Source organism: Trematomus bernacchii, unplaced genomic scaffold, assembly GCF_902827165.1.
Source record: "Trematomus bernacchii unplaced genomic scaffold, fTreBer1.1, whole genome shotgun sequence".
NCBI classification, from domain to species: domain Eukaryota; kingdom Metazoa; phylum Chordata; class Actinopteri; order Perciformes; family Nototheniidae; genus Trematomus; species Trematomus bernacchii.
In genome coordinates this window covers 1,388,235-1,404,835 of record NW_022987942.1, presented here as the reverse complement: position 1 = coordinate 1,404,835, position 16,601 = coordinate 1,388,235, and the positions used below count along the sequence as shown (strand labels likewise).

Below are 16,601 nucleotides of genomic sequence, written 5' to 3'. Positions count from 1 at the left end.
CAGGCAATAGAGTTATAAGTAGTTAAGTTGCAGATGTTTTTGTTTTAAAGCTGATATATCATGAGAACCTGATTTCATTCTTCATCAGCAGCAGATTCATGTGGTCTTGTGCTTTGGGTTGAGTCTTATATGGGCCCGTTTCACATCCGGCCTTTTTTTGTATAGCTTTCTAGGTCAAGATGAGGGTGTAATGTTGAAAAATAAAACCTCTCATACTTGTATATACTCTTCTTGCACTATTTCTATTTTATTTGTATTTACTTGCACATCTCAAAACATTCTCTTGCCCTATTTTATTTGTTTTATTTGTTCTATGTCCTATATATATATATATATATATATATATGTTGCACTGTTGGAGGAGCCTGTGACTTCAGTTTTTCATTGCCATATCTACACTGTAGCTAGTGTGCAAATGACAATAAAGCCTTGAACTTTTAACTCAGATACATTTCTAGGAAACATAAGTATCATGCAGTGACAGTCATGACGAATTTGTACATTAGCCGTTGGTGGAGCTGTTAGCTTCTGTGCTAACCAGAGCGCCGTCACCTTTATCAGCAGGTGGTCTTAAAGAGTAGTAGCATTTACTCACAGCACACACTGTACACACACTGCAGGGCTACATTACTGCTGAGTCAAACTCACTGCCCACACATTTTACATATAAGGTCAAAGTGAGGGACTTTCTAAGAATTGTTTTTCACTGTTTATTGGCAGTTTCAATTTACTGGGCTATGAACTGTGTATATGTACGTATAAAGGGGAGGAGAAATAACTAAGACTTCAAAGGAGGTAAAAGGGGGAAGGATAGAAGAGTAAGGGGGCGACGAGTTGTTAGATATAATGAAAGATATACATTCAGGAAATACTGCTGAGCAGAATCAGATACTGGAGACCAACCAACACCAGACGACTGATCTCAGGGAAGACTTTAGTATCCAAATCCAACAAAATGAAGAGCTTTCTCCTCCTCATCCTCTCACTGATGACAGGTAAGATGAATGCTGCTACTGAATGAGCTAATGTTTGTTATAGCTCTGTCTCTAAAAGAATGTACGGTTTCTAACATTGTTCCTACAAGACTCAGGTTCATACAATCAACAAACTGGGTCAAAAGAAAATGTTCTTTATTTGGATATTTTGATATGTGCAGTAATACATTTTGTTTTGCTTAGTTCATTCATTTGATAATAAAAAACAATGCATAAAAACGCATTTATAAAATAAATATAGGGCATTTAGACTGCTTTACAATTAATTACAGTGTCTGCACTAAGAAATTCCCAAATTGTCACTTATATATTAGGCTTAACGAGTCGGACAAAGAACAAATGACTAGACAAGCAGATATAAATTGGATAGATAAGGTAAATAGATCTTTACAATTTATACTCCAAGGGTTTTATATTGTTCTTTTTATATTTTGTTGTATTTCCTTGTTAGCTTAGTTTGTGTGGTTGACTTGCTTACGATTGTTTTAACATGAATGTTTATCTGCAGCTGACGGCTGCCATGGAAAATGTATTCAAACTGACAGTGTTTCCCGAACCATTGTACGAATAAATTATAAATTGAGCGACGTCCATCCCAACGTTTGGAAACTCAGGCGAAAAATATCCGACAGGTAGTCTGCTAGCTATTAACTGATTTATCTTTGTGATCTACTGGTAAGTGTAGGTTGTGTTGATTAAGAGGTCATTATTCTGGGATTGTTTTGTCTCCGACATGATGTGACTGTTTGCCTTTGTCTGATCTTCACAGGATGTGAGGCCAGTGATGTGGTGACGGGATGCAGAGAAGGATGGGTTGAATTCATCTTTAAATACCCTGAAGCAAATGGAAATTATGAAAGAATTGATTTATTAGAGGCAGAAGAAACAATCATAGGAAGCATTAGGAAGGATGTATGGGAAAACAAAAGCAGATTTCACCTGTACCATGATACAGAAAATAAAAAATTCAAAGTAATCATCAACCAACTTCCACATGAGGACTTTGGGAGATATATGTGTGAACTATACGGAAAAAGGGAGTCTTCCCCTGCAAAAGTGAAACTAGGCTGGTTATTTGGTGAGTAACCCTAACTAATTAACAAAATATCAAAACATGGTCAAACGTTTTCCCTAAGGAAACATTGCACATGTAATAAATCAAATGTTACAGACTATGTTTTTACAGGCACATATAAAGCTATAGATTGTACATAACGGATATTTCCTATAACTTCAGAAATCAAATACTCACATTTTATTTCATGGTTTATTCTTGGTATTTTGTTTGTACCAGTGAAGCACATAACAACATTTTGCATGTTTTACTTTCTATTTTATTTGTAGCTGCAGACTGCAAGGATCCATTTAATCAAACTGCGTACAGAACAGCTAAAACCTCCATCACATGTGACGAAGGAAACAAACAGGACTCCAGATTCAAGTTTTTCTGCAAAGTGAACGGTCCAATCTGTGAAGATATTTTATCAACAAAATCTACTCTGAGGTCAAACGGGATGTTCACTCTCACAGAAACAGAGAGTGGCTTCACTGTGTCCATCAGTAATGTGTCCACACAACACGCTGGAGTCTATTGGTGTGGAGTGGAATCAACTGAAGGAAGTTACCGAGCTGCTCTCAGGAAAATACAACTGGAGGTTAAAGGTGAGAAACTAAATACCTGAAATTAAAAATAAAGGTGTATCTGATTGTGTTGTTAAATACAGTCCATGCTGTCTGTCTGTTTCCAGCTGCTATCAAAAACTTCAATAGGTCTCCAACTATTGGACAGAATATTACATACTGGTGTCAATATCCAGAGGGTGCTCCAGTAAAGAAGTTCATCTGTAAGGGAGAAGATCCATCTATATGTGAACATGTAGTCAGCGCTGCCCAGAACAATGAGAGGTTTTCCATGATTGATGAGACAGAGAAGAGAAACATCACCATAACAGTGAGAGGCGTAACAAAGGAAGACAGCGGGACATACTGGTGTGGAGCAGAACACATCGACTCTCTACAAGGCCAATACTTCTACCACAGATTTCTGATGACTGTTGGTGAGTTTTTAAAATGCTGCTGTCAGTGTGTCTTTTTGGTTTAAAATGAAACATATTTTTATCTTGAATAATGCCCTTTCAAAGATCTATTATTTCATCTTAGTTTTTCGTGATCACTTAAATCTGGAATGCGAGCCTTTACATTCAAGAACTTGAAGCTGAAGCTCAATACAAAAATTCCTGTGCAATAGTTTTTTACTTTTCGCTTTCCTACATCAATCTGAGATAGATTTTCAAAATGTACCTTTCAAGCACTTTTTCAGAGTGCAAAGAACAGCATTGCATTTGTCCCTTCAATGGTCCTCACTCACTAAAAAACTAGTGTTGGGTTCTATTTTGGATCTGCATAAAACTGATTCTTAAAGCTTGGACGCTGTCTCTACTTTTTTCAAAAATGTAAAGTTTGTCTTTTCTCTTTGCAGAATGTGTCTGTTGTAAGACAAAGATGTTTGTTACACAACACTCACAAACATCCTAAAGTCACTACCTTTTCAACAAAACATTTAAAACCTTTTAAGTCCAATTTGATTAATTGCAGTTCTGTTTATTTTCAGTGTCACTGGTTCCCTCTACAACCTCACCAGCATCGTCCCCCATACAGCCAGCTACAGTTTCTTATCACGGTTTTGGTAAGAAAGCATGGTGGTATTTTAACGCTTAAGAACTACATTTGCTTGAAGGTAAAATCCATTAACAAACATATATGAAGGTCTAAATGCTCTCGATGATCATTATGTTCAATTAAGATGTAATTGTGGTGTTGTCGTGCAGATCGGGCCTCTGTGTTGGAGATTGCTTTGGCTCTCTCTTTGGATGTGATGCTGCTTACACTCGCAGTATATTTGGCCTACACGGGTAAGAAGTTTATTTACTGTGTTTTTCTTCAAATTATCAAACTACAGTCACACAAACAGACTCGAAAAACACATTTCAGCTGCTTTTTCTCTTCAAAATTCAGGTTCAAGCATGAGACATTAAAATACCAACCTCTAATCTTTGTGTAATCACATTTTTTTAAACACAGCTGCCTACAGTAATGTTAGTTTGCCACTCAAATAGGCAGCAGAGGCATAACTAATGAACAGAACACAGTCAGACCGTATATTAATTTCCAAAAATCTACTTGTGTTCTGAGGCAAACAGCAGCAGGGACAGTAATACAAAGTAATGTAGTTCCTACATTATCAAGGACAGTTCAATTGAACTCTATCCCTCAAACTGGCTTTAATTATGTTAGAATAACCCTGCATAATGCATCATTCATGTTGGTTTCTGACAGGATGGGCACCTTGTATGAGAATAAACAGAGGAGTATGAAGACAAAGCGAACAGGTCCCTGTATGATTGTCTAATATTATATATACAGTATATAATATAATTTATGTTACATTCACTTTTATCATCACTTGATTTACATCTCTGATATCTTTCCAACAGGCCCCTCTAACTGCAAACCCGATGACTGGTCTGCCTATATTTGACAAATGTGTAATTTGAAACCTGTCTCGGAAGTATACTTGTATTTTTGTGATACATGGTTGCATTACAATTGAAGGAAATATTTGATGAGCTTCCTCTGTAAACAGTATATCTGTTCAGATTTAGCCACACCATCTTTTTAAATATATACCAGCTCTTCCTCTTTTGCACGCCAATGCAGTTACAATGTATCTAACATTCGAGTCATTTCCTCTACCACCGGACACTCATGTTAAGTGGGACAGCGTCAACTGAACTTCCCCTGTTTGGACTGAACCCACACAACTGATGCAACCACAAGCTGACATACAGGGACTGGCTGCTTGCAATTTCGGTAACTTTGTAATGTGGTTTGCTGTTTTACTTCAGGTGCATTAAAAAGGTTAAGCTACACAAAAATGAGGGCACTCATATACTGAGCACACAGGTTTGCCATTGAAATGGTTAAAGAGGTATAAGTTCTCTTTTGGTCGTTCTTTTGTCCAGATTTGAAATAATGATAATAAAGATGTCTTTGTGTTCAAATCTCTGCAGCTTATTTATAATTAAATACCAAGCCAAAAGGAAAAACATTGGGCAGTTTAAGTTAAACGTACTGTATTTATAACGCTTTGTTTGGCTTTATACAAAGTACATTTTATTCAGTTTTGTCATTCCAGCATGATTTATTTTAGTAAATGATGTTGACTTTACACTACTGGGAAAAACAATGAGATTAATTTCTACACCAACATTGAAATGTTCAACAGGCAATAGAGATGTAAGTAATTAAGCTGCAGATTAATCTATTAGTAACATTTTAGTTTTAATGCTGATATATCATGAGAACCTGATTTCATTCCTCCATCAGCAGCAGATTCATATGGTCTTGTGCTTTGGGTTGAGTCGGCCTGTGGTTCACATCCGGGTTTTTTTTGTATAGCTTTCTAAGTCGAGCTGAGGGTGTAATGTTGTAAAAATAAAACCTCTCATAGATAAATTACTAGGAAACATAAGTATCATGCAGTTCCAGACATCATGACGACTTTGAACATTAGCCGTTGGTAGAGCTGTTAGCGTCACCTTTATCAACAGGTGGTCTTAAAGAGTTATTTACTTACAGCACACACTGTACACACACTGCTGACCTCAAAATCACTGCCCAAACACTTGATATATAAGGTTAAAGTAAGGGACTTCCTAAGAATTGTGTTCACTCTTTACAGAAATGAGTAAGAATTTAAAAAAGGAAGAAAATAGGGTAAGTGTTGAACATTAAGGGGGCGAGGAGTTGTTAGATATTATGAAAGATATAAATTCAGGAAATAGAGCTGAGCAGAATCAGATACTGGAGACCAACCAAGACCAGACAACTGATCTTAGGGAAGAAGTCAGCGTCTAAAACCAACAAAATGAAGAGCTTTCTCCTCCTCATCCTCTCACTGATGACAGGTAAAATGATTGCTGCTACTGAATGAGCTAATGTTTGTTACAGCGTATAGTTTTTCACATTGTCTCTACAAGACTCAGGTTCATACAATCAGCCAGTCAAAAGACATCTTTATGTGAATTATAATATTTATAAATGATGCTTACTGATAGTTATACATCATTTTTATGAAGCACTATAAATAAAAAAATTGTCCACTAAACAGGCAGTGACATTTTGTTTTTGTTTAGTTAAAAGGTATTTGACTATTTAGAAACATATGGACATGCTTTTCTACATTTAATTTAGGTCAGTTATATTGCTTTACAACTCAGAACAATTAATAACAGTCTCTTTGCACTTTTCACTGATCTGACTGACTCCTGTATGATGAAGATTATGTTATATAATATGTTAATGTTTTATGGTTATGTTAAAGGTGGGGTAGGTAATTTTGGAGAAACCAGCTCGAGATCGCTAGAATTTGAAAATACACAGCCGGAAAAAATCTGCCACTTCCTTACAGAGCCCCTCCTCCAACACACACAGACGCGCACATGACCAATGAGGGCACGAGATAAGTTTGTGCACAGATGGAACGCTGACAGGCAGGTAGGCCATCCAGTTATTTTAGCCGGGCCGGCTAAAATGATTGGTCGTGCTTTTTACAGTATTACGGCTTCCACAGATGAAATTTTTGTATGGATTTTTTGTCAAAGCACTTAAGATATTCATTGCTATCGGGATGTTAAGAGCATTCCATGGAATATAACAAAAAGTGTATCTCGAGCCGGTTTCTCAAACTTACCTACCCTACCTTTAAGGACAAACAAATAATCATTCAAACCAATAAAAAGAATGTGTGGAAAAGCGAGGGAAGATTTTCCGTGAACCATGATGAAAAAAGTAAAGATCTCAGGGTGGGCATCAAAGATATTCAACGAGAACATTTAGTGAAGTACAAGTTGAAATTTAGAACTGACAAAAAACGTAATAATGAAGACAAAGAAGAAGTGGAATTGAAATTAGGTAAGAAATGCTTAATCTCCATCTTGAGTCTCTCTTGTCCTTTGTGGAAGCACTCTGTAACCGAGTGACCCCCCTTCATCCTTACCCACGTCCCCACCTCCCTCGTAGCCCTCCGCTGCCCCTCGGGTCCGAGCGAATGAATGAGAATATGAGGAGAAAAGGCGTGTGGAGTTTGTTGAAACGTGATCGTTGTTCTCGAGGCCAGGAGGAAGTTAAATAAGAGACAATAGCCGCGTTCACACCGGAGTACTTTCACCGTACTTTTCGCGTTTTAGTTCCGTGAGTCGCGTTCACACCAAAAATCGTACTTAATCTCGGGTACTTTTACCCCCATTTTTAGAGCCAACTCAGAGAGCGTACTTTTCTGTGGGTGAAAAGTTCTCCAAAAGTGCCCCAGTGCTGATTGGCTGGGCGAATTGCAAACCACGCCCGTACAACTCTGAAAATGTTGTGTAGAGCCGCCATTGTTTTTCCTCGCTACAAAAACACAACGCTCCGTGCGTTGTGTTTGTTTTTGAAAGCAGTTATGGCAAGCATCAAGAAATGATGAGGAGGTGTCGGCGCTTCTGGAGATCTACGCAGAGGACGCGACCCAGGGAATGCACTGAAGCCAGTTCAGTAGCTTTCACTCGACCTGGGAATGTACACAGCCCCACGGCACACCGGCTAAAAATAAAGAAACTCGGGCAGGACTACAAACGGCGGATTCAGTGGCCAACGATGACGAAGGTAAAATCAACTACATGCACTGGGGTTTTAATCTGCACAATAATGGTCTCAGATGTACTTTTATTTGCTCAGTAGATCAAGCTAGCCATGCTAGCCATAATAGGCTAACACCGGCCCCGAGCACACAGTACACACACACTGTAACTTTGTCTTGAAAGAACGTTGCGCATCGAACTGATGTTCACAATCATGTTTATTTCATAATATTCATCATATTTTATGTTTAACTTGCCTCAACAACATTAAACAAAGTTCAAGCATACATGAAGCACTCTTCAAAAAGGAACAATCCTCCGTGTTTGAACCTCTTAAATCGCTGCATAGCCGATTTATTTGGACTGGATTATCCCAGAGGGTCTAAACATTCTTTATAACACAGTTTCAGATTTGTGAAACCTTAATTCTATTTGTGAAAATACAAAAAACACATTCCTAGTATGTTGTAAAACTACATGGCGACTAAACTTGTATATTGTATATTGCTTATTTTCCCCTCTTAGGAAAGCGGACACGGGATGCGAATTTCTTTGACACCGCCCAGGCGTTGGAGGACCGGCGTGCCGTGGTGAATGAGTCGCTGCGTGGAGATCAGATGGTGCTGTTCACCAAGGCCCAGGAAACGGAGGACAAGATGCTCACCTCGATGGAGCGCCAGGCAGAAGTGTTCAAGCAGCAGATGGAGCGCCAGCAGCACCAGGATGAAGTGTGGGCGCTGCGCCATGAGGAAGCGTCGGCGCAGCGGCAGGATGAGCGACAAACTGCATTTAATAACAGTTTATTTGGTATAGTTTTTGTAAATACTGACACACGACACACAACGTTGCACTAAGGTGTGCATGCTGCTGAGAATATCCCTACACCTGGGACAGTTTATTTTATATTGTTATTACTGTTATGACTTTATTTTATATATAATGTTTACTGACATGTACAACTGACACTTTATTTACATTTAAAATTGTTCTATTTAATGTTATGTCTTGAGAGTGCAATAAAGAAAACCGACATGGCGATTAAGCTTATTTCTCCTGACACTTTATCTTTTGTGACCTGTGTAGCATCCTATACATCACATGTAAGTGATTATTCTGATACCATCATGTTTCATCGGTTATAAACTGGCAAAGCTTTATTTGTCATTTATTTATCATCAATGTTGCAACCTTGTGGGGGAATGGCAGGGGCACATACACAAATATGATAATTTATATCATTTTAAATATTATTTGACCTAAACTTTTAATTCCCCCCCATTTCACACAACACAACATGGAGTCCACTATGGGCCAAAACTAACATGTATGTTTGCATAGTGTTTATGGCAGACGGATGCAGTGGGTCTCAGGAAGATATATAATAAAGGTGGGTTTGCTGCTGAGACTCCCTACAGCTGGGACTTTATTTTATATTGTTATTACTGTTATTATATAGTACAACTGACACTTTATTTTATATTGACAATGTTTACTGACATGTACAACTGACACTTTAGTTACATTTAAAATATTTCTATTTAATGTTATGTCTTGAGAGTGCAATAAAGAAAACCGACATGGCGATTAAACAGATCCTGTATCAGTTTTTCTTCTTCTCTTGTTTTGTAGCGGGTTGCAAACAACTTTAAGGTGCTTACCGCCACCTACTGTACTTGTAATCTTCCCTCAGGGAAAAGTACTCCGGTGTGAACGCGATCTGTACTAAGTACCCTGGGGTTAAAAGCGCCAGGGCTCTTAGTGCCGGAACTAAGTACAGGAAAGTACTTGGTGTGAACACGGCTAATGTAGTCTCGAAAAGGTTCAAATGGGTACTTTAATTAAGTAACGTGGTTTTGAAACAAACAGCGATTCAACATCACAGCGCCATGTTGGAAGGGGGGAAGACGAGAGAGCAGGCAAATCTCGTCACCTCTGTCTATATCTGATGCCTGGCTCCTCCTCTCAATGGCGGCTCTTGACGTAAAAGGGGAACCTCCCTCCTTGTGTTCTTCTGTGTCCGATATCACGTAAATCAGAGGATTTAGACGTTGTGTGTTCACACGCCTTTTCTCCTCATACACTCATTCATGACTTTTTATTTAATGCATTTTAATGGAACGTAATCATTGATAGCGTGAAACCGGCAGTGACGTCATTGTAACAACGGAGACGCCTTTCAATAAAGCTTTTCAAAATAAACTGTACATTCATTTAGCAACAACGTTAGCCACAAGCCAATGCTAACCGGAAATGAAATGTTTTCAGAATAAAACAGTTTTAAGCTTACAGTATGTTTAAACTAAATTACGTCATTAAACATTAATTTTAATTTCTTACAAGTTATACAACAAACACACAACGTCTGAATCCTCTATTTTATGCGATATTGATCACAGAGGAACGAAGCCAAGAGGAAGATCCGCCCAACGTCGAAGCAGCCAATGAGAAGAGGAGAAAGGAACCGGATATACGCGACGCAGCACGTAGAATCGCTCTCTTCTTTCTGGACACGGCAGTGTTGACTTGCTTGTTTGTTCCAAAACCAGCGTTACTTTATTAAATTACCCTTTAGAACTATGCAAGACATGCATTTGTCTCTTTTTTAACCCTCTCCTGGCTGCGAACCAAAGAATACATCTTCAGGCACAAACCCACAGGTGTGTGGGGCAGTATCAGGGTCAGCAGCTGTTTGCCAGGGCTGAGAGCTTTGGTGTGGCTGTATCGCCTGGGCTTGTGGAGATCTGGACCTGGACTGGTTTACTCTCCCACATCCTCTACCACGCCTACTCTGTGTCTCAGTTGATGGTCCAGGCTGCTCATCATCTCTGTACATGTACATGACAATAAAACATGTACAAAGATTCAGGAAAATTCTATATTTTATTTACTTATATAATATGTACTGTCATTATTTATATTTATATATACAGCTCTGGAAAAAATGAAGAGAATTAAAAATATTTTTACTCAAACACATACCTATAAATAGTCAAACCAGAGAAACTGGTAATGCTACAATAGTCTCCTAATTTTTCCAGAGCTGTATATATAAACACGGTTATAATCCAGATTTTATATATAAAGATGATATATATTATTATAACAAAAAGTCTTGTATCAATACCAATACTGTATTAAAACCTTTTCATAAAGAAATACTTCTTACCTCTTGTCAATCACAAACGAAGGGTCCTCCACTTCATCATCCAAGTGGTCACTCTCTTACTCTGAGGATGAACTGTCTTCCTCCTCCTCAGTGGCGTCGCCTGGCCTGGGCATCCGGGGCTTTAGCCCCGAATGTTTTTTCTGTAGCCCCGGACAATTCTCCCTCAATAATATAATACATTAACCGTGCTTTACGTGAACCTCATCATGACCAAGCGGCAAACTCTGGGGAAGAGCCGGGCCGCCAATACGGAAGTGCCACAAACTGCAGTTCATATATTGGCCGATAGGCGATGACTGCAGAAAGGAGCAATTTCCATAGACCCCAATGTTAAAATGCCCATTTTCACAGCAGAAAAAAAACGTTTCTAGCCCTGGCTCCAATACATTTTATTATGTATATAGTTAGATTCCACCTTCGTGATTATGAATCTGTGAGTGAATTGTTTTCTAACGCGACCCTTTTATTTATATTAGGTCTTAAAGTTTTTGCATAAATTAGGGTGTGGTCACATTGAGTGACAGCTCTGTCAAGTGACTGCTGCTGTTAGCTTTTTGTCTCTCTGCTAGCTGCTCCGTCCGTGAAGCTACAGGGACTCTGCCTGCCCAGTTCATCCAGGGAACACAACTTGATCCCGGCCGTGTTTGTTTGTTCTTCATGCTTATATATCGGACTATTGTGACTCGCTCTGCGGTTAAAACAGACGGTGCATGAATGCCGTTTTGCGGTAAGTGAAATTCGAGTACTTTATTTATGTGTTTATGATACGTAATGAATGTTAAGGCTTGGGTTTGCGTGTAAGCGAGTGGTAGCTATGCTCAAGTATGTAGACAAGCTAACGTCGAAGTAGTGTATGTGAAATCAACCTCACAATAAGATGTGAGTATATTACAATTATTAATGTCATATTTTCAAGATGATTACTTAGATATTACAATATGGTTGGTTGAGCTGGAGTTCATTATTGAGTTTACACGTTAACGTCACAGTCATCTGAAGAACGAACCCAAACGTTGTTGTTTTTATTAATTGCATTACCAAATTGGTATCAAATAAACAGTAAGCATTGGTAACACAACTTCCAAAGTTACAGTAAAATAAAAAGAACCCTGACTCGGACAATACACAATCCAACATGTTCAACAGAAGAGAATAAGTTATATTGTTTGTACACATGGTTCTTTACATATATATCTGTTTGTTTAAAGTTTCCAGGTGATGCAGACAGGCTGGACCAGAGAGTGAGAGACAGAACTGGACTCCTCACAGCAGTGAACTTCAGCACAGGTACAAATACTATTTTTTCATACTGTACAAAGAATCAAGAAAGATATTGGTTTAAATAAATGAAGTATTGACTTTAATACACTGATATACATTCCATTAAACAATACTAAATACTAGATCACCTACACATCAGTGAAGTTGAGGGTTTTTTCCATGCAAAGGGTTACATTTAGATGTTAACAAGCAATATGACTGTCAGCTTTCTAATTTAAGGTATTGAAGGCAAAGCTATTTAACGCATAGTGACAACTGCTATTTATCTCTCAATATTGTCTGTAAAAAACGTGGTAAAAGTTATGATTTCAGTGAGAGAACAGAGCAAGCTTCTACAGTTGCACTAAGTTTTGATAACAGTTCAATATTATTTTGATAATAAAATATATTTCAATGTTGATGAATTTCATACTGTTCATTCATAATCTGATTGTCTTTGTAGCTCACTGTTGAAATAAAATAAAACATTACAATTACAAAATAATTATATCTACAGCCCCTAAACACAAGCACACCTCTTTCATAAATAACACACTTGTTCTGCAATAATATGTTTTATGTTTCCTGTAATTTTTGTTAGGAAAGGACATGCCTGAAAGACACGACTCAACATTTTCTCCTTCTCTGAGGGTCAAGAAGAACATCCAAGAGGAAAATTAAAAGCTGATGTTATGAGATTTTAAGACCAGTACAGGACATTCACTAAGAAACTACTTTTATTGTGAAGTCAGCTGATCGAATGCACCTATTTCCACATCTACACTCCATCAGCTGATTAATTCTATTTGCCTCACTTTATGAGCTTCACAACATGTACCTTGTACCGCAGAGTTTGCAACGCAAATAAATGGGGCCAATCTTCAGTCGGATGTGAATGTGTAATCTAACATTTTCAGTAAGAATAATGGACAAAAGGAGTGCAAATACAAATTCAATTTATTGAAATCTGAACCAAAAGTTAATCAAACATGTTTTAAATAAAAAAGCACATATGGACAGAAGGTGTAAACCTATTAAATGTATAAGTAAACACATTTAGTCAAATAAAGTGACAGACAAGGCCTGATCAGGTGGTATCAGCTATGCATGGGCTCCTCCATCAGGTCTGATCCTCCTCACAGAGGAAAGACCCTCAGTCCTCTCCAAACCAACAGACTGGACGTCCATCACACGGAGGTTTCTCTCTGAAGTCTCTGCAGCTCTCTGGACACCACGCTGTCTCAATCCGTCCACACTGAATATGAGAGGGGAAAATGAAAATAATAAATGCTTTAGACAATAAGAAATATAAAGTTGACTGTTGAGTTGCTCAGTTTTTTTAGATTGTCAATACTATTACTGTATAACTAATATCCCAGGTTAAGAGGCACCTTCAAATAAAGATTGGTCTTTAAATACATTTTGTCTTTTGAATTGTTTGTCTAAAGTCAAGGATCTAGAACTGGTTAACTGGTTATAATGCGGTTTGGAGGAGGCCTCACAGGTAAGAGCACTAACTAGCTACGATCACATGCACCTTAGCTTAACTTAAATGTATTAAACGTATAATTAAGTGATAGCAAAATATAAATAACTAATGTCATGCAAACATATTAATATTTGCTTGATTCCAGTGTTGCATTTAGCACATTGCATACAAACATTAAGGGATTTTAAGATTCTGAAGTATTATGCTAAAAACTCAATAACTTAGATTATTATTTATAGTTTTGCTGAATAGTTTCATGTCCGCTTACCTTAGAAACGTAAAATGTGACGGCAGTGTGCTGATGGGGAAGCATGTTAGCTTAGCTTCTTAGCTTGAGCTAGCTCTGTTACTTCCCAGCTGGAGGCAGAAGGTCCCGCCTCGGCTCCGCCTCTTTGCCCTTATTTGGAGCAGGCTGGAGCAGGCGGGAGTTAGACTCAGACGTCACTGTCGAGCCGTTAGTGGCCGACTCCGCCTACTAAGGGCTTCTCGGCAACTCTGCAGAATCCTATGGGTGACGTCACGGACCCTACGTCCATTTATATATACAGTCTATGATCATGACACAAGAGAGGACGGCAGCACTGTAATTTCCCGTGTTCGGTGAATGCAACAGAGGCATGACACCAGACCAATCAGAGAGTTGCATGGAAATAAACGTGTGCTTGTGTCATTCAAACTCGGCTCTGTGTGTGTGTGGCAATAGCGCATTTAGTGTGATAGAGAGAGAGAGGGGAGAGAGGGGGAGGGAGGGACCGGTGCCCGGTGCCCGGTGCCCGGTGCCAGCAGGGACGTGTTGTTAGCATATGGTTAGCTAGCTGCACTAACGGACATAAGGAGCTGTTTGTTCCACAACAAGCTGGAGGAGAGTCCTCTCCTCTCAGACTGAGAGACTCAGGTGAGCTAAAGGACTCTCTGAGTGTTTAGATACATAACTTTAGTCTAAGTTATCTCAGTGGGTCTCAAACGGTTTGGTCACAAATTATTCAAAAGATTATTTCTGCGGCACACCTTCATATGATCATTATAGTTATAAAAAAAATAAGAGAATAAAGGAAAAACAGTTATGAAATACTATATGGCAGTAAAACAAGAATAGAGTTTAAAAGGGGAGTGATTAGTAAAATATCCATAAAGAAAAAGTACATCTGTTTACAGTTCTGCTTCATATGGGTGTTGAGAGGTATCCATAGATCTCTTCATTTTGCTCTCAAAGTGCACCAGATTGATGCATTTAACTTCAATATTTAAAAAAAAATCTTCCCGGGGGAGCATCCCCCCAGACCCCCCTAGAGGAGGTGAGCCCCCCACTCATAAAAAATACCACTTTACCCCTGCCTATATGCCGTGAGCTGATTATCGAGCCTTCATTGTAACAGTCGCGGGTGTACTGTGTGTGTGCGTGTGGGGAGTGTTGCAGTGAAAAATGCCACTAGTGCCGCGGCCACTGTGGGCTAAGCCCCGAATGTTTTCAGGTCCAGGCGACGCCCCTGCTCCTCCTCCATGTCAAAAAACAAGTTTATAGCTTGACTCACGTTCAGAGTTCTCTTCATCATAGTTGAATCTTCAAAACTCTAAATCTATCTAACTATATCTAAATTCTCAATGTTTGTCTGTCACTTTACTTCAATCGCCGTCTCCCACCGTCTCTCTTTGTATATCTTCGTCTCTCTCCATTTCCAGCCGTCTCTCTTCGGTTCCCGCCGCCTCTCTTCGTCTTCCGCTGTCTCTCTTCAGCTCCTTTTGTCTCGTTTCGTATCACTCTGTTTACCTGATTACCTCACCCCCTCCCTGGTAAATACATTCTGTTGAGCAGGATCTACAGTTTCCAGCATCATCTTCCATTTCGTAAAATGATAAAAATACGGCCAAGATATTAAAATATATGCTTCCATTTTTCATACTTTTGAGCGTGTGAAACATTTTTTTTCTTTCTTTTTGCATGAAAGAACTGGCATAGAGTTTCAAGCCAGTACTTTCGACGGAAACAGCCGGCAATGTTGTCCAGACTGTTGTTTTTATGCGGCACCGGCTTGAACAAGTCATGTGATCTGATCACAACGGCATGACGGTCGACTCCTAAGGGTTAATACATTTTATTTGCGTCGTTTATGAAAGTGCAGCGTGTTTGGGCCATTGTAGCGTGTTTACATAGGTCGGTCACCGTAGTCCACTGCCCCAATACTATGATAGGTTAAATGTACATGTGTGTGAGTATTAGGAGAGGATTTGATTTTAATCCTTAGATTCCCCAATTTATTGTCTAAGAGTAATTCTCAAATAATATGCTAAATGAAGTCTGACTGGAGCATACTGGTTAGCACTTTATCCAGTCTTTATGACTCCTCAAAGCGTTTTTACATATGTGACCCGCTCTATCGAAATCAGTCGGAAGTCGCAACGGCTCATTTAAAAATAAACGTGGATTTGCGTAAAAAAATAGTTTTTCGGGGTTTGGGTGTTTTGTTTGATTTTAAATAAACAAAGTCTCGGCTTTCAGAATATGAAACTTTTATTTCCAAAATCACAAGATAAATACATTTTTGAAGCTTGTAAAGGGAAGATGACACACCTCTCACTCGCCACTCTGCTCTTCCTCAGCACCGCCCCCCTCCCTCCGGCTGAAATTATGAATGTAAGCGTATAGTAGATAACACGGCAGGGTCCGTTACAGTTTGTTTTCATCTGATTTCAAATAAACAAAGTCTTGGCTTTCAGAATATTAAACTTGTTTCGGCAAATTCAGATGATAAATACAACTTTGAAGCTTGTAACGGCATAATTACAAGCGGAGAACGGAGTAACTTAACGTCACAGCAGGCATAACAACAGCCAGTGTTTCTCGTGAGTGTTTTCCCCGGGAAACAAACACAATACACACAAACGCAAAATTACACCAACACACACACACATACATACACACACACTCGCGAGCTTCCCCCAGACCAGTAATCCAAACGAAAATATTTTCCCTCCGTACTACTTTGATCATTTGCTCCGCTAATAATCAATCAGAT

At 38.9% G+C, this 16,601-nt stretch overlaps 1 protein-coding gene across 2 annotated transcripts; it reads left to right on the top strand.

Moving 5' to 3' along the window:
- Window positions 1-2,355: 2,355 nt before the first annotated feature.
- LOC117470783 (polymeric immunoglobulin receptor-like) lies at window positions 2,356-4,945 on the top strand. Of its 2 annotated transcripts, none has more exons than XM_034115661.1 (6): window positions 2,356-2,657; window positions 2,744-3,052; window positions 3,607-3,681; window positions 3,824-3,907; window positions 4,490-4,510; window positions 4,729-4,945. In XM_034115661.1, exons 1-6 carry the CDS (start codon window positions 2,510-2,512, stop codon window positions 4,818-4,820), a joined length of 729 nt encoding a protein of 242 aa, XP_033971552.1. In that variant the 5' UTR covers window positions 2,356-2,509; the 3' UTR covers window positions 4,821-4,945. The 2 variants fall into 2 exon arrangements, with proteins under 2 accessions (XP_033971552.1, XP_033971553.1); XM_034115662.1 differs by lacking the exon at window positions 4,729-4,945 and adding an exon at window positions 4,332-4,384.
- Window positions 4,946-16,601: the final 11,656 nt, after the last annotated feature.